The sequence below is a fragment of the Onychomys torridus genome, chromosome 8 (genome assembly GCF_903995425.1).
Source record: "Onychomys torridus chromosome 8, mOncTor1.1, whole genome shotgun sequence".
NCBI classification, from domain to species: Eukaryota; Metazoa; Chordata; class Mammalia; order Rodentia; family Cricetidae; genus Onychomys; species Onychomys torridus.
In genome coordinates, this window is record NC_050450.1 from 84,097,479 (window position 1) to 84,118,574 (window position 21,096).

The 21,096-nt window shown below is 50.0% G+C and overlaps 1 protein-coding gene across 3 annotated transcripts in view; it reads right to left on the bottom strand.

The window, feature by feature from the left end:
* Igf2bp1 (insulin like growth factor 2 mRNA binding protein 1) overlaps window positions 1-21,096 on the bottom strand; it is a 40,634-nt gene that overhangs the window by 8,197 nt on the left and 11,341 nt on the right. For 2 of the 3 annotated variants that reach the window (XM_036197467.1, XM_036197466.1), the window contains exons 3-7: window positions 7,266-7,314; window positions 6,681-6,732; window positions 2,159-2,222; window positions 971-1,252; window positions 78-212 (exon numbers count right to left, since the gene is read on the bottom strand). In XM_036197467.1, the coding sequence (XP_036053360.1) occupies window positions 78-212; window positions 971-1,252; window positions 2,159-2,222; window positions 6,681-6,732; window positions 7,266-7,314 (582 nt within the window). The remainder of the gene's footprint in view (window positions 1-77; window positions 213-970; window positions 1,253-2,158; window positions 2,223-6,680; window positions 6,733-7,265; window positions 7,315-21,096) is intronic. The other variant, XM_036197468.1, reaches the window with a different exon arrangement.

A 21,096-nucleotide genomic window follows, 5' to 3' on the forward strand; every position in this document is an offset into this window, starting at 1 on the left:
GAGGCTTGACTCTTAGCACAGCAAAAAAAAAAAAAAAAAGGGTGGCAGCAGTCCCCAGAAGTGCAGCCGGATCTTACGTTTTGGTGTCCTTCGCCTCCTTGTGCATTATCTCCAAGATCATCTTACATGCGGAGGAGCAACCTTCAGGAGTGGAGTGCACACTGATGGCCTTCTCAGCAGCTCCCGCGTTCTCCTTCCGATGCACATCTATCCTGAGGACCACAAGGATAAAGCCTACTAGCTAGCGTGTCTCCAATAACACCAACTTCCCCACCTCTTATCAAAGGCACAGAACCCACTCTCCTTGGAATGGGGCCTGTCAAGTGTAGAACCAGGAAGTCAAGAGAGGCCCAGGGAACCATGACAGGTGCTGTCAGGAGGTGGCTGGAGAGGACAATGACCAACACCTCACAGCTGCTGGGTGGGGACACTCCCAGGTGTGTAAGGCCCCTTCTAGTGTCCTTTTACAAACACTGTACCAGGGAGACACACTGTCACAACTACAAGGAAATAAACCATTTTCTATGAATAAGGACACAACTGAGCTGTTCTTTCCCATAAGCACCAACTGATCGTCTATAAAGATAAGGGAAGCAGGTAACTACACTACAGTGTGAGGTGGGACATAATTATGACTTGTGGCAAAGGGCTCTGACCTTGGCCACGCTATGGCCATCAAGTGGCCACTTATCACAGAATACCTGAGGAGTGAGGGACTCAACTCACAGGACTGGGTTTCCTGGACTAACTTGACACAGGAAATTATGGAAACAATAGGTGACAGCGTCAGAGACCCACTCTGTCTCCCGTCTACCCAGCCTCCACACAGAGGTAATATGGCAACAGTGACCAGGTCCCAAACAACAATCCCCAGGGGAAAAGTGCTGAAGCCCAAACCAACTGCTTCCCAGGAGCCTTTCCAGGTCCCCAATCTGTTTCCTGTACCCAGCCTCCCACTCCCAGCACTCACTTGGATTGAGTCTGTTTTGTGATGTTGCGGATGGTGGCACCCTCCTTGCCAATGATAGCGCCTACATACTGCGTGGGAACCAAGAGCCGGAGGGGGATGTCTACTTGCTGCTGCTTGGCTGGAGCCCCCGCTGCCACAGGGGATCCTTGCCGGGGCTGGCCCCGAGAGCCAAAGCCTCCACGGCGGCCGTTCTCGGGACCCTGGGCTATCTGCTCATCAGGTATATAGGAGACCTTCAGGGCATGGTTCTCCAGCTGGTGGCCATTTAGCTTCATAATGGCTCTGGGGACAGAGAGAAGCCCAGTGGTCACTCCAACCATGTCAATCACATCCAGTGCCTCCTTCCACAAAACACCTACTGGGTTATAGCTGGAAACACACTGCAGATGGGAAGCTAACCACCTGTCTGCCACCCCATCTCTAGGAAATCTTCCAGTCTAAACTAAGGGAAAAGTCATCAACAGAGCAAGACCTCATGCTTTTCCACTTAAGACGAACTGGAAAATGTTGAAGCAAGAAAACAAAAAACAAAATGTGGCAAAACCTCATGACAACCAGGTAGGGCTAGAAACAATCAGTGTACACAACGTGTGGTCTGTCTACCCAGGGAATGAGAACTGTAAATGCTGGACCTAAAGGCTAAGGAGCCGGGACCTGTGACGGTGGTGGTGGGGACAGCAGCTGGGCTCCTAACCATGCTGCATCACACACTGGATCCAGGAGCAGCAACCCACACCTACATTCCCACGTTCGGGAAATAAGGGGTAGGAAAATCAGGAGTCCGGGGTTGCCCTTGGCTGTGTAAATGAACTGGAGGTCACTATGGTCTCAAAAGGGAAACACTTTTGATCCACCTTCAGTTTTTTTTTTTTTTTGAACGAGGCAGTTCCCCCTCATAACCAATAGATGGCGCCATCGACACATACAGGACTCTGCAGTCCTGGGTACTGAGAGACAATCTCCTCTCCTAGTTGCCACCCCCCCCAACCAGTTCATTTTTATGGATAAATTTCTCACTTCTGAAACAAAACATCAAGGAAACATGGCCCCTGAAGAAGCCTTCTGTGGGATCCAACACCAGAAGGCAGCTGAGGATGCCAGCCTGCCTGGACCTACCCACAGGGGACTGAGTGCACCCATCTCCGACCCCCCTCTGGAGACCCCCAGTCCCACTTCTGAGGTACTCACTGCCTGGTCTGCTCCCGGTTGGAGTAGGTGACGTTGACCACGGCCGTCTCACTTTCAGTATTCACTGTAGAGACAACGGGCCACCAGAGTTAGCGCTGCCAACAAACGCAAGCCTGTCTGTCGGTCAAGCGTGGGACTGCAGAGCCTAGAATATACTCAGAGGTCAAGTGAAAAGACAGTTCACAGGAGACCGACCTCCTTCATCAGAGACCCTGGGAGCCAGGCCGGCAAAGGTTTTCCTGCAGCCACCACACACATCTCCACTCTGGAGGCAGACTCAGCCTAGGAAAGTCCAACTAGCAAAAGAGTACCATCCGGTGAGTGAGATTAGCCTTCTACCGAGGTAACTGTCAAGAAAGTGGCCTGAGTCTCCTTCTCTCAATGGTGAAGTGACTTGGGAATACCTAAATCCATTCTGTAAGCTTGGATATCCACAAAGACACGTTTCCAGAGAAGGAATTCCAGGCTCCAGCATTCTAAACATCTTGAGAGTGGGCATGGGGCACACTGGGCCACCAGTTATGGGTCATAAGAGTGAATCCCATCCCAGAGTTTGAATTTGTTGGTTACCACCTTACTTTAATTAATTTTGAGTCACTGGAAATTGAACCCACGGCCTCTGCGCATGCTATACAATTCTAGTATTGGCCTACACCCTCAACTTTTGGCCTGCAGCTCACTATACAGCTAAGGCTAACCTTGAACTCACCAGCAGGACTAAAACTAACCCACTTGAGTGATGGGAAGTTACTACATTAAGAGACAGAAGAACCTCAAGCCAAGCATTATGGTGTGCACCTGCAAGTCTCAGAACTTGGGAGGGAAGGCGGGAAGATCGGGAATTCAGGACTGCAATAATAAAGAAAGCTTTGTCTCAAAAAATACCCCAGAGATGGCTCAGTGGCTAAGAACCCCCAGGACCCCGGTTCCATCCCAGAACCCACATGGTGGCTTACAACCAACCTTCTGTAATTCTACTTCCAGGAAATCCGATCTGGCCTCTCCCGGCACTGTACACACGTGGTACAGAGACACACACAGATGGAGGCCAACACCCATACACATAAAGTTAAAAATACGAAGTAAGGGGCTGGTGAGATGGCTCAGTGGAAAACTGGCACCTGATGCCAAGGCTAAGAACCTGAGTTATCTCTGGGCCCCACGTGAAAACCAACTCCCAAGTTGTCATCTGACCTCCTCAAGGTGGGCATGTCATGTGTGTGTGCACACACAAAAGCACCATAAATGTACAAATAATATTTTTTAAAAATAATGAGGCTTGGGCTGGAGAGGTTAAGAGCACTGGCTGCTCTTCAAGAGGTTCTGAGTTCAATTCCCAGCAACCATATGGTGGCTCACAACCATCTGTAATGAGATCTGGTGCCCTCTTCTGGCCTACAGGGACACATGCAGGCAGAACACTGTATACTTAATAAATGTATACTTAATAAATCTTTAAAAATGAACATGGTCATGTACACCTACAATTCTGGTACTCAGAAGGCCTGAGGCAGGAATACTGTCAAGACCAGCCTTTGCTACACTGTAAAATAAGCCAGCCTAGTCTACAGCGGAAGAGCCTTTCTCAAATAAACCAGTAACTGGCATTTAAAGCTGGGTACAGCAGAACACACTAGTAACCCCAGCACATTGAGAGCATAAGGATGGCTGAGATCGCCGGGACAGCCAAGACTACATTGCAAGGCTCCTCCTAAAAATGAAAAGAAAGTGTGACGTTTGAGCCGGGTATGGTGGCGCAGGCCTGCAATTCCTGAGCGGATTGTGTCGGAGGCTAGCTTTGCTGGTGAGAGCCTTGAACACATGTGTGAACTCCTCTTAATTTTTTTAAAAAGTGTGTGTGTGTGTGTGTGTGTGTGTGTGTGTGCACGCACGTGCATGTGAGTGTGTTCAGATGTGGAGGTCAGAAGACAACTTTAGGAAGTCAGCTCTCTCCATCCATCATGTGGGTTCCAGGGACAGATTCAGGTGTCAACCTGACCGAGTCTGTCCATTTCAGTGGCAGATGCTGCTCAGAGTGGCCCCCTGGTCTGTCTAACTCATGAGTCCTGCTGAAAGCATGCATGGGCAACCACTATCAGCTAATGCCGCATGTTCTAGCATTTAAGATGAAAGGCAAGTTAAAGGATTAGAGCAGAGAAAATACAGAGCTTCACTGGTGGGCAGGCAAGGTCTGTCATCATCTGTCAGCACACACAGCTTGCCCCTTCCCACAAGGAATTTAGAAATGAATATTTAAACCTCAGACAAAGCAATGGCTGCTCCTTAAAGATTTCCAAAAGTGGGCTGATGCACTACTCATAAGGAAAAAAGGCACCGATCTAAAGTGGCCAACGGGGCGCTCGCTCACTTACGCACCCTACCTGGCCCCAACACACAGGCTGGAATACTATTTAGTCATAAAAAATGGAAATCCCAGCAGGGCAGTGGTGGCGCACGCCTTTAATCCCAGCACTCGAGGGGGCAGAGGCAGGCGGATCTCTGAGTTTGAGGCCAGCCTGGGCTACAGAGTGTGTTCCAGGACAGCCAGGGCTACAGAGAAACCCTTTCTTGAAAAACTGAAGAAAAAAAAAAGAAATTCCATCAGCTGTGACTAGATGGAACCAGAAATTACTAAGTTAAATAAGCCAGGCTCTAGAAGACAAGTAACTACAAGCTCTCAGGACTGTGAAGGCAGAGAGAAGGAAGGGAAAGGGGAAAGGGAGGTGGAGATAACGGGAACGGGAAGGAAGTAGGGGAACGGGAAGGAGAAGGAAGTAGGGAAAGGAGAAGGAAGTAGGGAAAGGAAAGGAAGTAGGGGAAAGGGAAGGAAGTAGGGAAAGGGAAGGAAGTAGGGAAAGGAAAGGAAGTAGGGGAAAGGGAAGGAAGTAGGGAAAGGGAAGGAAGTAGGGAAAGGAGAAGGAAAAAAGAGGAGGACTGGGAGGGGGAGAGGCAGTCTCGCCGAACTGAGAAAAAAGATGGGTATGGGAGAGGAATGGGGGAGGGAAGCCTGGGGAGACGCAGACAAGGAGACTAAGATCAGGATGCTGCTTTCGGCACGGTGTCACAGCTGTAGCACACTGCACCATGTACTTCACCCAAGAGAGCTGACAAGGTGAGACACCTGGCAGGCCTAACGACAGGATACATGTACGCATCACAGCACCCATGAGCATGGATTTACACTCCCAGAACAGAGGACCCTCAAAATCACAGTTCGTTTCGTCCGACTAGAATTCCTACCACTCTGCCCTCTGTGGGCGCAGCTGTCAAAATATTTTGCCTACAAAAACTATTAACGAATAAATCCTGTTTGTTTGAGGGGGGGGGTCCCCTCTGGGTAGCCCTGTCTCAGAACTCGATCTGTAGAAACTCAGAAATCCGCACACCTCTGCCTCCTGATTAAAGGTGTGCACCACCACTGCCCGACCGTTTGGTGGATTTTTGTTGTTGTTGTTTTGTTTTTCGAGACAGGGTTTCTCTGTGTAGTTTTGGTGCCTGTCCTGGACTAGCTCTGTAGACCAGGCTGGCCTCGAACTCACAGAGATCCCCCTGCCTGAGATTACAGGTGTGCGCCACCACTGCCCGGCCATTTGGTGGATTTTTAAAACAACTTTTCAATTATTTTATGTGTAAGAATGTTCTGCTAGCATGTCCCCTTGAAGGTCAGAAGAGGACATCAGATCTTCTGGGCTGCCTTTGGGTGCTGGAAATCAAACCTGGGTCCTCTGAAGAGCAACCAGTGCTCTTTAACCACTGAGCCATCTCTGCAGCCCTCCCCTTCTCGTTCCCCCACTCCACCCCCCCCCCCAAGCTCCTTTTATTTCATGTTGCTTTTACTTCATTTTTGTTTTTCCAAGACAGGGTTTCTCTGTGTAGCCCTACCTGTTCTGGAACTCACTCTGTAGACCAGGCTACACTCAGGAGATATTTGCCTCTGGAGTGCAGGGATTAAAAGCGTATACTACCACTCCCGGGTTTGGGTTTGTTTGTTTTTGTAAAAAAAAAAAAAAAAAAAAAAACAAGTTCTCTCTATGTAATCCTGGAGCTTGATACATAGGCCAGGCTGGCCTCAAAACTCAAGAGATCCTCCTGCCTCTGCCTCAAGAGCTGGGACTAAATACACCCAGCCCCCACGAATTTCCCTTCTTAAACTTCTACTGAAACACTGTAATTTCTCAGACTCAAGGAGAAGAAAGGGTGATAAATCAGATGTGGTGGCCCACACCTTTAATCCCAGCACTCAGGAGGCAGAGTTCAAGGCTAGCCTGATCCATACTCCAAATTTCAGGACAGCCAGAGCTACACAGTGAGGCTCTGCCTTGAAAAACCAAAAAAGGAAAAATGTAAGAGGGGTGTCCAGACTGCCTACCACACAGTAGTCCGGTTTCGTGGCACACGTGGGGCCAGGTGCCCGGCCTATCTGGGCTACACGCACGGTCTGGACCTTCCCAGAGCATCTGGTCACAGAGAGGGTGCTGAAGCCATGCGGCTCCTTGCACACCCACCCCTGTCCCCGTCTTACCTTGTTCACAGTTCTCCACGGTACCATACTGGGCCAGCAGGCTGTCCAGCACCTGAAGAAGTAGAAAACTACTGAGTATCCCAGGGCCCGAACGCCCCTTACCCCACCGCTCTGGGGCACCAGCAGGAACGGGACATTTTGATCACTTTTCAGTTCCATCTCCTTAGCCTCATACTGCTGATAGAAACTCCAATGTTGGCAAGAATGTACCTGGCGCTGTGCTAAGGGACTTTCTGAAGCAGACTCTACCATAATGAAGTTCTAAAACTCAGCCAGGCGGTGGTGGCCCACGCCTGTAATCCCAGCACTCGGGAGGCAGAGGCAGGTGGACCTCTTTGAGTTCGAGGCCAGCATGGTCTACAAAGCGAGTTCCAGGACAGGCGCAAAGCTACACAGAGAAACCCTGTCTCGAAAAAACTAAAAAACTGAAAGAAAAAAAAAAGTTCTAAAACTCAGGGGACACTCTTTCTACCTCCTTAATGCCTCTTGTCCCAGGGTGTGAGCAAAAATGTCATTTCTACCAACTCAGAAGGACACCGAGCCTTATCTGTCTCTACCCCACTGCACTTTTCCCCACACACTTACTTCCCATCGGAGCTGAGGTGGGATATTTCGGATCTGAATTTTCCGACTCCTGAAATGAAAGAAAAAAATAGGTTAGAGAAAATTCCAGATGCTTTTTTTTTGGCCCCCATGACCTGGCAGTTTCTCATCTTTGTCCCAGCTTGTCATCTCACCAAAATTGTAGAATGGTGGCTTCTTCCCCAGTGCTGGGGACTGAACTTATGGCCTGGCACATGCTAGATCCCCAGCCCTTAAATAGCAACCCAAGCCCCAGCAGTGGTAGCACATGCCTTTAATCACAGCACTCGGGAGGCAGAGGCCAGATCTCTGTGAGTTCAAGGCCAACCTGGTCTCCATAGTAAGTTCCAGGACAGCCAGAGAATACCAACCCAATAGGAATGCAGACTTGTAGAGTAGACAAGGCCTCACCTTATAGACCCAACTATTAACAGGACCTTGGAGAGGAAAGCAGAACCGTATGTGCTCAGCATAACGGCAGCAAAACATTGCACATGATGTTGCTACAACTTAGCTTTCCCAAGTACCCTTCTGTCCAGCACTACAACAAAGTCAAGGGGCTGGAAAAACGTGCATGACCTCTTAAAGAACTGGAGTTTGATTCCCAATTGCTTGCAACTCCAGCTCCAGGGGATCCATGCCTCGGCCACCTCAGGCACCCATCTCACCGGCACATACCCACATACACATAATAAAACAAATGCATCTAAAGTCAGGTAAGGCAGTAACTATTAATTAATCCAACACCTCTTTAACTGGCACCCACTTCAAGCTCAACTTTGCTCCTGAGGTTGGGGCACACAATGAACAACAGAGGCGGAATGCCTGGCCCAGGGGCTCACACCGCATTAGGGGAAACAATATATGTGAACAATTCCCTAAGATAATAGTACAGTGGTTAAGCCCTTGGCACAACTAGAGATTTAAACCACTTATTAGCACTGATCTTTAGAAGATTATTTAACTTCTTTGAGACCCAATCTCCCCTCAACAGGGATAATACCTATTCACAGGTGGGAGGTGGCATTAGATAATATTTGTAAAGACTTGGAGTAAGTCCTTCAACTGTAACAATAGCTGCATCTGGGCGCGGTGGAGGTGCTCCAGAGTGATTAACACATGCAGCAGGCATCAGGAGCACCTTCTCCCCCGGTGACTGCACTATACTTTACTCTATCCCAGCTTTCAATCGGCTAGGAAAGGAAAAGATTCCCCTTGAGGATCGCTTTCAGGTTCAGGGCTAACTCCCAAAGCAAATGCTCACCAACCAGATCAATACCTTAATCCTGGAGTTTAAGACATTTAAACTGACTTGATGTGTTAGTCAATTGTCATTTAGATCTCTGTATGTCTTTGATCTTGCACAAACCCTTAGTTTAAAGACGAAGTTTAGGGGTTGGAGAGATGGCTCAGCAGCTAAGTATGAGTACTAGATGCTCTTCTAGAGGACCAGGGATAACACCTATTCCTTAAGCACGCACATGGTGGGTCACAACCCTCTAATGGGAAGGGATCAGATGCCCTCTTTTGGCCTCCACGAGCACTGCACGTCATGCAGGCCAGACACTTATGCACATAATATAAAATGAGTTAAAATAAAAATTTGTTTAAGTCACTTGACCTCAGGCCTCAGTGACCTAACAAATGAGCTTTGTTGGCTTTGGCTGTCCCAGGTCAGTCTCTTTACCAGGGCAGAATCTAATGTCTCGGAATCAAATACCATGTCCTCTGTGATTCCTTCTAGTCTGAAATTCTGAGACTGGCATGTCTTTATCCATGAACCACAGCAAGGAAACCCTGGGATGAAACAGCTAAAGGAGCTAGAAAGGAGCTGGCAGTGCACACCTTTAATCCCAGCACTCCGGAGGCAGAGGCAGGAGGACCTTGAGTTTAGTTTGAGGCCAGCCTGGCCTGCACAGTGAGGTCCAGGACAGCTAAGGCTACAAAGAAAAACTCTGTCTCAAAAAGGAAGAAAAAATTAATCGCAAAGAAAGGTGGATCTGCTTGGAATAGGATCTCTGTGGTTTATGAATTTGACCTAACAAAGTTAGATTACAAGATATAGTGAGGATCAGAAACAAATCCAGCTGAGCCTGAAGGCACAAGCCAGGATCCTGACACACAGGAGTCTAAAGCAGGATTGATACATGGGGTAGGGTGGTCCTTGTAAAGGTGACATTAGAGAGAGAGCAAGAGAAAGACAGACAGATGTTAACCTGGGGCACAGTACCTGCCCGGCACGCACAAAGCCCTGAGTTCGAGCTCCAACACTGTAAAGAAAGGTAGTTATGGGGTCAAATGCCTGTCATGCCAGCAGCCAGCACCAGAAGCTCAATGAGACACACACACACACACACACACACACACACACACACACACACAGCCATCACGCCCATTTCTGAGTCCACAGACCTCACCCCATCAGGTACCAGGTCCACAGACTGGCTAAAAAGCAGCTGTGGCTCCCTTGTAAGGGATTCTCACAAAACCCATCTGCTGACCAAAAAGACACGTTGGCTAGTTTCCACTTGAAGAATCTGGGAAAGAAATGAAGACTGCCTTGTTTAAAAGCAGGAATGGTCCAGTCCAGCCCACCTCCTTCCAGCAGACCCTTTGGATGGAGGGCAAAGATGAGGACTGCCTGCTTGGGAGTCCAAGTGATAAGGCATGATAAAGCAAACCCTCCCGGGCACAGGAGCCGAGTCTGGAAACAGTCCCTTAGTACAACCAGGGGTGAAAGGCCAAAACTTCCCTCCTGGATCTGGTTCAGGACCTTCTACCCAGGAAGGGCAGAAGAAAAGGGTGGTAGCAGAAACCAGATCTCTGCAAGGATGTTAATCCACATCCAGAAAGCAAAGGCAGGCAGATGGGCTGGAATGTCTGGAATGTTACAGGAGAGAGAGAGGGGAGGAGGGCAAGGCCACCCAACCAATGAAAGAAAGACAGCCCAGCAGCCCTCCCTCACCCTCTAGGGCACACACGCCACCCTGGGAACCCACTCTAGGCTTCTCCTAGGCTTCTTTTTCAGCAAAACCCCCTAGCCCTGGTTAAAACAGAGGAGGAGGGTGGCCTGGAAGAGCTGAGGCATCCAAGGACCTTTGTCTTCTAAGCCTGGTTTTCCACTGAGCCTGGTGATATCTAATTCCTTTCAGGCCCAAACCGCACAAGGCAATGCTGAGACCTGTAACCTGAATTCCCTTGCTTTCATTTCAACCCCTAGGACAACTCATTCATCCCACATATGGGAGGCCCAGAGTTGGCTGATTTAGGCTGGTGATTTAGGCTTAGACTCTCGGCTGTTCTCAACCGGTGGGTCGAAGGACCCTTTATCACAGGGGTCACCTAAAACCATCGAAAAACACAGCTTTAACATGATTCATAACAGTAGCAAAATTACAGTTATGAAGTAGCAAGAAAAACTTTATGGTTGTCACCACACGAGGGGCGCAGCACTGGGGAAGTTGAGAACCACTGGTTTAGAAGCTCCTGATGGAGAGTGAGCGCGTCAAACTCCTATTTCACTCCCCATTGGCTTCTCCTGGTGGAAGACCAGAAGGTAGGGTGGGCAAGCACCACTTGGTGGGAGAGACAATCATTGCAGTATGTAATCACAGTGATGGCGGGAATCTTGTAAATAACCACTGCCTATGAGCCCCACCTGATTCAAGTCCTCCCCCTCCACCACCTCTGCTTGCCTGACCTATGTATGACCTTGCTCCCATAACCAGGTCCCACCAAGACCAGGGGCACCACACACAGCTGAGCACTTGTGTCTGGAGGGCTAAGCCCTATCTCAGCAAGGAGAGAGAACCAGGAGGAACCCAGTAACTGCCCCAATCCTCTAGCAGCTAAACCTGTATGAACAGCCAGCAATGGCCATTAAAGGCAATGGTTACACCAGCCAAAACGCTGGTGCCTACATCCTAAGTGCCAACAGCCTGTAGCTTTCTTGTCCTCTGCCTGTTCTGACCCAGTCAGGGATCCAGTCCTGGAGGGCAGCTCAACAGATATATGGTAATTAGGAAAACTCAACTACGGACCAATGCACTGCCAACCTAGTGGGGTGGGGGTGGGGGTGAGGACCAGTCAAGAGGGGCAGGTCAGGGAGATTCAGGGAAGCAGAAAGACGGATGTACCAGGACATCCATTACATAGTGTGTACACCTGGGCTTGGGGTTGGGGGTGCTGAGCCTTAGATGCCTGCTAGGATCCATCTTATACCCTCCCACTGCACAGGCCACCATTGGCTTTGCTTCACAACCAGGGCCCTGAGGTTAAGAGGCTTAATGAATGTCTTGTCCACATAACCACTAAAGCCAAAGCCAGGAGTTGAACCAAAACTGACGGATTTCCATGTTGTTTGTGTGTGGTTTTTTTGCTTGCTTGCTTGTTTTTGTTTTCTGGTTTTGAGGAAGGGTTTCTCTGTGTAGTTCTGGCTGTCCTGGAACTCACTCTGTAGACCAGGCTGGCCTCAAATCCAGAGATTCGTTTGCTTTATGTTTATGGATTCTAGGCGAGTACTTACTGAGCTATACTCCAGGTCATATCCCATCCCCATTTTTTTTTTTATGTGAGTCTTAACTCTGTAGCCCAGGCTAGCCTCTAACCTGAGCAATCCCCCTACATCAGCCTCACTGACAGTTCTGAGTCACTATATTCTGCTTGTTATTCTTAAGGATATATGAACTGCAGAGTTCATGTTATGTGTATAAGCCTGCAGGTAAGTGCACATGTGTGCGGTGCCGAGACCAGAAGGGGGTTCTCAGATACCTTGTAAGCAGCCATGTGGATGCTGGGAACTGAATCTGAGTCCTCAGGATGAGTAGTCAGTGGTCTTAACTGCTGAGCCATCTCCCCAGACCCAGCTATAAAGGTCTTACTTTCAGCCAAAGTGTCCCTTCACCCCCACACCCAGAGTGAAAGGTGCCCCCTGCAATCAATGAAAGTTCAGGCCTGATTCAAGACAGGAAAAGCTGAATGGAAAGGGACCAGGTGGCAGCAGCATTTCTTTGGAATCCCAAACAATCTGCAGAGGCCCCAGAATTTCCATCTCCTGGAAAACAGGATTCAACCAGCATCTTCACGTTTCACCCCACCCCAAGCTCTCCTCCACCTGTGGTCTCCAGTCAACCTTCAACTCTCTGGGGACCACTTCTCACATCTGGGGGCTTAAACAGTAGATTGGTTATCTCAAGTATCTAGAGTCCCCAGACGGGGATCACCCCATCTACCTATAGGCAACTTTCTTAAATACAGGAATTTCTGTACATTAATTATCTAAGAAGCTCAGTATTAGCTTTTCTTTTTCTTTTCAGGAATGTGATAAAAGGTAAGAACATCCCACCAAAAAAAATACAGTATGTAGAATTTCAAGACTTCAGGGGTTAATGAAAACTTTGAATGCATGCAAGAACCCAAAGATAAGACCTTCACACACATCCACACACCAAACTTGAGTTAAATGAAGTCTAACTTGTCAGTGAAGCCTGCAGGGTCTCTCTCAAAGTGAGAGAAGGCTGCCCCAGGCAATGAGAAGATAGTCAGGGAGCTGGCGGTGGAGTTCACTGACAGGATGCTTGCCTAGTGTGCTGAAGCCTTGGGTTCCATCATTCTACGTGCGGCACTTCATAAAATAAATGCCAGACTAGGGGTGGGTTTGCTGCTGTAACTGGGGTGCATCAAAATAGCTAGGCCTGGCTGAAGACAGCTCAGCAATTAAGAGCAGTGGCCCTAGGTCTGGATCCCATGGCTGGTGGCTCACATCATCTGTGACCCTAGTTTCAGAGCCTCTGACACTTTCTTTTGACCTCTGCGGGCATCAGGCATACATGTATGTGATTCACATATATCCATGCAGGCAGAATACTCACATACATACATACATAATTAATTAATTTTAAAAAACCAGAGCCATGCATTTAATCCCAACACTCAAGAGAGAGGCAGGTGGATCTGAGTTCAGGCCAGCCTGGTCTACATAGTGAGATCCTACAAAGCCACCCTACCTCAAATCTGTAGACACATGCCATACTCTATTGAAGCATAGGTACTGAATTCTGATTCATCAGCAGAAAGCTCTACTGGGGCTCGGATGCATGTGTAATCCAACCACTCTTAACACAAGGTGGGACTATGGGGAATCCCTTGGGCCAGCTGGTCTCAAGCAAAGGAAGAGAAAATAGACACACACACACACACACACACACAGAGAGACAGAGGGGGGGGGGGGATTCCACAACTCCTACATTTCTGGAAAGAGCCCAACTGCTGGAGCCTTCTAATTCCAGAGGCTATTTTGGCAGCTCTAGTGTGTTGGGGAAGCCACTAATTCGAGACCTCTGAGGACCAACAATATGACCAAGAGCAAATGAAGAACTGAATCTTGATTTTATTACAAGGGTTTATATAATATATAAATCCTGGTTACTGTCCAATTTTTTAAAGAATATATTTGTTTTTAATTGTGTGTGTGCGTCCTCAGACTCCAGAAGAGGGTGTTGGACACCCTGGAGGGGCAGTCAGTTGTGCACCATTTGACATGGATGTTGCACAAACAGTGCACATTTTTGTTTTTGTGAGACAGTTTTTCTGTGTAGCCCTGGCTAGCCTCAAACTCAGAGATCCCCTGCCTCTGCCTCCTGAGTGCTAAGATTAAAAGTGAGTGCCATCACTGCCCAGCAACAATCTTCTGATACATTTGGTCAAAAATATCTAAGAGCTGTGTGGTGGCCCACCCCTATAATCCTAGCAGGAGGCTCACGAGTTTGAGGCCAGCCTGGACTACATGAGACCTTGTCTTAAATCTACCCTTCCCCCTGCCCCCCCAAAAACAAGTAAGTGAACTGGTGCAAACTTAGAACTTCAGCACTGGGGAGGCTGAGGCACAGTAATTTAAATTCCAGGCCAGGCTTGGGCTACTTGTTCAAGTCCTTTCAAAAACAAAAGGACACAAAATATTGTGCATAAATGCTGTGGATGTCTTTCTGTATGCTGTGAAAATGTGTTACTATGATTGATTGATAAACAAAACACTGATTGACCAGTAGCCAGGCAGGAAGTATGGTATAGGCGGGACAAGCAGAGAGAATTCTGGGAAGTAGAAGGCTGAAGCAGGAGATGTGCCAGGCGCTGTGATGAGAAGCAACATACCGGGAAGCCACGAGCCACGTGTCAAGGTATAGATGAATAGAAGTGGGTTAATTAAAGATATAAGAACTAGATAGCAAGAAGCCTGCCACGGCCATACAGTCTATAAGTAATATAAGTCTCTGTGTGTTTGCTTGGGTCTGAGCACCTGCCAGCAGGCCAGGACAGAGAAAAACTTCAGCTACACATAAATATGGAATTTCTTTTCTTCCCCCCCCCCCTTTTTTTGAGACAGGGTTTCTGTGTAGTTTTGGTGCCTGTCCTGAATCTCGCTCTGTAGACCAGGCTGGCCTCAAACTCAGAGATCTGCCTGGCTCTGCCTCCTGAGTGCTGAGATTAAAGGCGTGCACCACCACCGCCCGGCGTAATTCTTAATATTAATTACACACCAATCCGGATGGGGCCTCAGCCGGCCCAAACTCTCAATATTCTTATTTCAGCCTCCAGAGTGCTGGGATTACAGAATCACAGGCAGGTGCCATCACCCGCTCACCTAACCTTTCTTTAGTGTGGAGACTGTAATTCAAAACTTCCACTTCCACGTGTGACTACATACACTAATGGTTTGTGTAGTTCCTCGAGTGGCTCTGGCTTTCATGGCCACACCGTGGGGCTGGACACTGTCCCACTGTGCTGAGCAGACCGTGATGGAGTTTCCAGTCCAGTGGTGGCCAGGCCAGCTTGTTGGTGTGGAAAGGAGGGAGCAGCTAATGCTGGTTGGGTGACAGGTTGTCTACTAGGCAGGTAATTCTGCTGTTTTGTTTTGTTTTGTTTTTCCCCAACAAAAGCACCCTAAAGGACTGACCCAGGAGCCAAAGCTGGACCCTTTCCAGATAAGAAACAATGCTCATCACAGCCTCTTCTAAGATGGTCTTCATCTTCCAGACCACCACAAGACTGTCAATACTTCCTTCCCATCCTTCTTAACCACATACAAAATGGGAGAGGTGGGTACCAAAATGGGTTGGAGTGGGAACTCCAGAAAACTTCTGAAGGGGGCCGGCCTGGCACGCTTCAGGCAGGGCAGTAGCTGAGAAAGGGGGCAGTGCCAGGAAGGGAGAAGGAACTGGCTCCATGCCCAGGGCTTCGTGCCAGGAAGATCCAGAGGCAGGGCAGCCAGACGAGACGGGCGGCCGGTGGGCACTCTATTGAATAGCTAGCTGCAGGTTAGGACTCAGGCCGAAAAAGTAACCAAGGTCTGGAACCAAGACAGATGCCATCACCACCCTCCACCCCCAACACCCCGGGGAAAGTGCGTGTGGGTGTGCACCAAGAAGGTACAGTCATCAATGGAAGGTAGCTGTGTACTAGCTGCCTTTTAAATATTTTTTAAAAATTTAGCTTGTTTTGTGTGTGTTTGGGGTATGAGGTGTGCCTGCCACAACATGCGTAGACGCCGGTTAACATGTTCAAATAGGTTTGGTTCTCTCCTTCAGGATGTGGGTCCTGGGGTTCAAACTCAGGTCATCAAGCTTGGCAGCAAAAGCCTTTGAACTTTAAATGTATACGGCACACACACTGTCCCACGTGTGTCCTGATTCCTCAACTAATGCTAGAGATACGAAAAGGAAAAGCCTTCTGCAAGACGCTCCTTATCTAGGCCTACCCCTGATTTCCTCTCCTCCGGAAAGGTCTTTACCTGTATGTAATGCCAAACTGGGGATTGAGGGCATCACCGGGCTTCTTACAGGACATGTTATTTATTGTACACCTCTTGTTACCAAGAAGTTCCAGGTACGGAAAATCAGATTCGTATTTCAGAGCTGTCCCCTCAACTCAAGACACCCAAATCAGGGTTCAGACAGGGCAGAACAAGCCAACTTAGGGCTAGGACTGAACTCAGCTCTCCAGGCTGGTCTGTGCTGATTTCACCAATCGGTGCTGCTTGTTCAAAGGGAAGTGTTAGCATACAGAAGCCATTAAGAGTCTGGCGGTAAGCGCAGGAAAAATGCCCATATTCTGTATGGATAAATGCTTGCCAACTGGCTTTTACTGCATGCGGCTCTAATTTGGGCACCAGATTTCATTTGCAGAACAGCTAACTACCCTATAATACGGCTGGATGGCTGTCAGAGATCTGTTACAGAGGCCAAAGGGTAGTCGCCGCCGCCAGTTCTTCCCTTACAAAGTACTAGCTAGATTTAGAGCAGGCAAAGAAGTAAAGTATAGATGAGGAGGAGGTGCTAACGGGAAGGAGGGAGGGAGGGAGCAAGCGCACAAGCACCTCAGCATCCAAGTAACCCGCTCACTTGGGAATAAATGGGTTGACAAGAAAGCCCACAGGGTTTTTTTTTGTTGTTGTTTTTTTTTTTTTTAAATCCTCACCCCTTACTCATCTGGGTAGCCCCAGAGAAAGCCAAAACAGAAGCTCTGGACAGCTGATCTTTCTCCAGGCAAATTCCAGGTCCTCCTGAACCAACTGCTGCCCCCACCCCCCACCCCGGGCTTTGGGTAGCATCTTACTTTTTAACTGCAGGGGTCTGGCCAAGTGGAACTAAACAGTGGAGAAAGGGGAGCAGGAGGAACCGGGGTGGGGGGTGGGGGTACGACGTGAGGATGGAACCTTTACTAAAGCTTAAAGTACACACAGAACGAGTTTGCCCACACTCAGAACCTCCTGTATTGTGTGGGTACAGAGCCATTCCCTAGGAGCAAGCTCTCACCCTCTCCAGGCTCTCAGGGGCAAGAGTTTCTTGGTCTTCCCAAGGCACTGGGGAAGAGTTAATATGCTCTGAGAGACCTCCACTGACGCCCAGCGTATTTGTATCATTTCTTCAGGAGCCAAATGGTCTATCTAGCACTGGGAAGCCCGAGAGGGCGGCCTGGGGAGAAAACATCGGAAGTCAGTGTGGGGAACTTTGGAAAGAGGAGTCTCTGCCCAGGATGGAGGCAAATGGAGTCGAGCTCAAGGTAAAGACTCTGAGGTGGAGTTCTAAGAAGCAAAGAAAGCAGGCCAACCTCAAAAGAAATCAGGCAACTCACAACCTTGCCCAGTGAAAAAGGATTAGCATAATGCTGAAAATCCTTAGGATGAAAAAAAACAACTTATTTGATCAGTAAAACAGGACTCTGGTGTGTCCTCGCCGACTGTCAACAAATACCTGTTGGAGGGTGAGTTCGTGAAGAGTGTATCCTAGGTGCCAAAGTTCTCAGACCGAGTCTCCTCCACCATTCCTGCCCTGGAATGGGGTGGGGGAATGGATGGCCTGCCCTCCGAAGGGCCCTCTCCCCCAACCAAGTTCAGGGGCGACTGAGAGGCAGGACCACCAGCGCTTTCCAAAATGGCTCTGGGCCACCCTGCCCTGGAAGAAAGGCGGGTCTTCAACAGCTCCGAGGGCCTAGTAGGCCTTGCACACGGGCTTTTGCCAAGTCGGGTTGGGAAGCCGAGCAGTCAGGGCCAGCGAGGAGGCCGCGCCTGGGAAGGGCGGCGGCAGCTGAGGTGGGGGAGGGTGGCAGCAGCTGGGGGAGGAGGGGAGCCCTGCAGGCCGCGCAATTGAGAAGGCCCGAGCAGCTGAGAGGCCCGGCCTGCGCCCCACGGGGCGCCCCTTCCCCCAGCCCCGCACCTCTCCCCGGGGAAGAAGGCCAGCGCGCTCTCCCACCCCAGCCCCTGGGTGGGCCGCTGCTGCAACGCTGCGGAGGGAGGAGGGGGCCGGGATGCGCCCCAGCCCCTCGGCCACCGTCTTAGACGATGTCCGCAGCGAGGCGCCCTGGGTACCCGAGGCGGACGCGCAGCCGGTCCCGAGCGCAGGGGCCCCGGCGGTCGCCCGCGCAGGGCCCCGGGGAGGGGGAGGGGAGGGGCGGCCGGGGGTGGGGGGGGGGGGGGGGGGGGGGGGGTGGGGACCGGGACTTTGCCCTTTGTCTCTCTCCTCTCCCTCTCTGCAGAGCCACCGGCCGAAACCCGACCCCATCGGCCGGCTAGGCAGCCGGCGCGGGGCAGGCTCCCCCTCCGGGGTTCTTTAGTAAATCCAGACCCGACCTCCCCGTGGTCGGGGCCGTGACTGCGGTGGTCCTGTGGGGGAGGGGGCTTCCCGCCTGAGAACCGGCCTGCAAACATTTAAGGGGGGACGGGGAGGGGGCAGGGAGCCGGGAAGAGGCTGGGGAGGAGAAAATGGCCCTGGAGGCGGCACTCCTCGGGGACGGCGTCCCGGCTGCGCAGGGCAGGGACCCGGCTGCGGCGGCCTTGCACAGACAAGGCAGACGTGGGATCTGGGAGTGGGACGGAACCGGGACACGCCACTTAGGGGAGGCCAAGGCTCGACGGCAAAGTTCTAACTGAAAAGTCCTCCCATAACGAAGTCGGGTGTTAGGGGGTGAAACGACCGGACTCGCCAGTCCCTTGGGGGTGTCATCGGTCGTCTGGTAATGTGCAGCTTCAGAAAGGCAGCTTTGCGTGGTACCTCGAGTCTGTCCATGAACCTGGAACACGAGGCTGCTGTGGGCTTCTCGACCAGCAGGAGACTGAGAACACTGCCCAGGTGGTAAATGAGGTTCAGATGGACCAGCCCAAAGAGGCAACGGCCAGGACCACATAAAGCTTGTTCCTGCTTTCCAGAAAACCAAGTTAATTGGGCTCTTTCTCCCTAGAAGGCAACGTGTAAGAATGACGATTCAGTTGGCATCCAAAGGTCACCGCTTCGTCCCTATCTGCAGGGAGGGGAAGCAGGAGGAAGACATTTCATTCTCTGCCCTGACCCCAAGCTCCTGCTCTCCCCACCCCCACCCACCAAGCAACAACTGGGAAGCAGTCAACCGACGGTGGTTGGAAGATCTGCAGCACTTCCACCCAGATTCATCAAGTTTCTAGAGAAGGAGAGAACGGGGTGAGGAGACTACAGGTCCAGAAGAAAATGATGACCCTAGATCCCACTGCAGAACCCCTATTCCTAACTTACTGCCCACACGAGGGAAGATGGCCGGCCGGCCCGGACCCACCGTCTTTCTTTCTTTCAGCCTGGGAAAGGAGGAGACTCAAAAGCAGAGACAAATGCAGGCCGGGTGTATTTCTTTGCGAAGCTTAAGCTACTCCAATAAAGCTCAGGAAAAGATCCAGCCTGGGGGGGGGGGGGAGAGCTCAGCTTTGGACACGAATGGTGGCCTTTAAAAACCAAGCACCCTGCTGAAGGCAGTCCCTGGGCTCTGGGGCTCTCACATAACAGCTGGAGCTTCGGTTTTTTGTTGTTTTTTTTTTCAGTTGGATGCGGTGGCAAGAACTTGTCTTTGTAGTTCTTCTGTGTGTTGAAATAGGGTCTCATCAGGAACCCAGGCTGACTTTGAATTCAGGGCAATCTCCCTCCCATCCTGGCTTCCAAGTGCTAGAATTACAGGTGTGAACCCCCACATGGGGCTCCTTTGTAGTTCTTTAGAGAACAGCATGGAACTAAGTTAGCTACTCAACATAAGCCCCCTCCAGTTGTAGGAGGACAGTTTTTGATCCTTGATCCTCCCATAATTCTCCAAGGCTCACTGAGAGCAGTAACAAGTCTACCCACCTGAACTCACCACTAAATGCCAACTCCCTGCCAGCCCACCAACCCTCCTTAATCCACTTCATTTTTTATCTTGCCTGTACTCCAAAATCCAGTTTAGCTGCCCACCCGCCTCCTCCTCCTCTGTTCAAGCTCTTGAGTTATGAGTTAATGTACCACCTCACCATCTGAGTGTATAATCCCCGGCCAGTCCCACAGCTTTCCAGATCTAAAGGGAAACCGCCAGAGGGCAGGTAGGTGGCATTCTTCCTCTGGTTAATAGAAAGAACCTTTGTGGAGGCTCCCTCTCTTTCTCTCTCTATTTCTCTCTGTCTCTGTCTGTCTGTCTGTCTGCCTCTCTCTCTCATCCCTTTGCCCGCCGAGGAGCTCCGGTTCTGCTAAATAAAACCCAATAAATAAAAAAAAACATGCAGGAAAGAAGGTGCACAGCAACAACGAAAGACCACCTCATCGCAAAGAAAGGGGAGGATGGGCGAGCAGGAGACACCAAAGCGTGGCCTGGCCTTTTCCTTGTTTTACTTCAGGTATCTAGCAGAGGAAGTGACTGACATTCCATAAATAGTAGATTCAAAGGATAAGCAGGAATGGGTGAATGTATACAAGTACCAGGTCCTGCAACGATATGCAAACTATCACAAAAGTCAGTGCTAGGTTGCCAAATATTGTCTCACACTTATCTGCTATATATTTTACAATTTTTAATAGCCAGTGGCTGATTGGCAAATAGAATTTCACACCCCCAGGCAAATGCTGCTGACAGTGTGGAATTTTTTTTCTCTTGGAAAAAAAAAAAGGAAGCAAAGGCACTTTGGAACTAGACAGGTAGCGTTCCTCTTGTTAGGAAGCCAAGGAAGCTACTCATTCAAGGGCCAGCAAGGGTTAGAAGTGGGGCCTGATCAGCTCAGACAGGCATAGGGCTCCTGAAGAACATTCCACCTCCACACAGAGCTCCTTTTCAGCAAGAATCCCTCCGAAGCATTTCCTTTTTAAGGTACTCTCACTGTGCAGTCCTAGCTGGCCTGTAACTCAGTGTGTAGATAAGGATGGCCTCAAACTTAGTGATTCCCCCGCCTCTGCCTCCCCAGAATTGGGATCATGGGTGTGTGCCAGCTGTGCTTTTTTGTTTTTGTGTGTTTGGTTTGGTTTTTGGTTTTTCGAGACAGGGTTTCTCTGCATAGTTTTGGTGCCTGTCCTGGATCTCA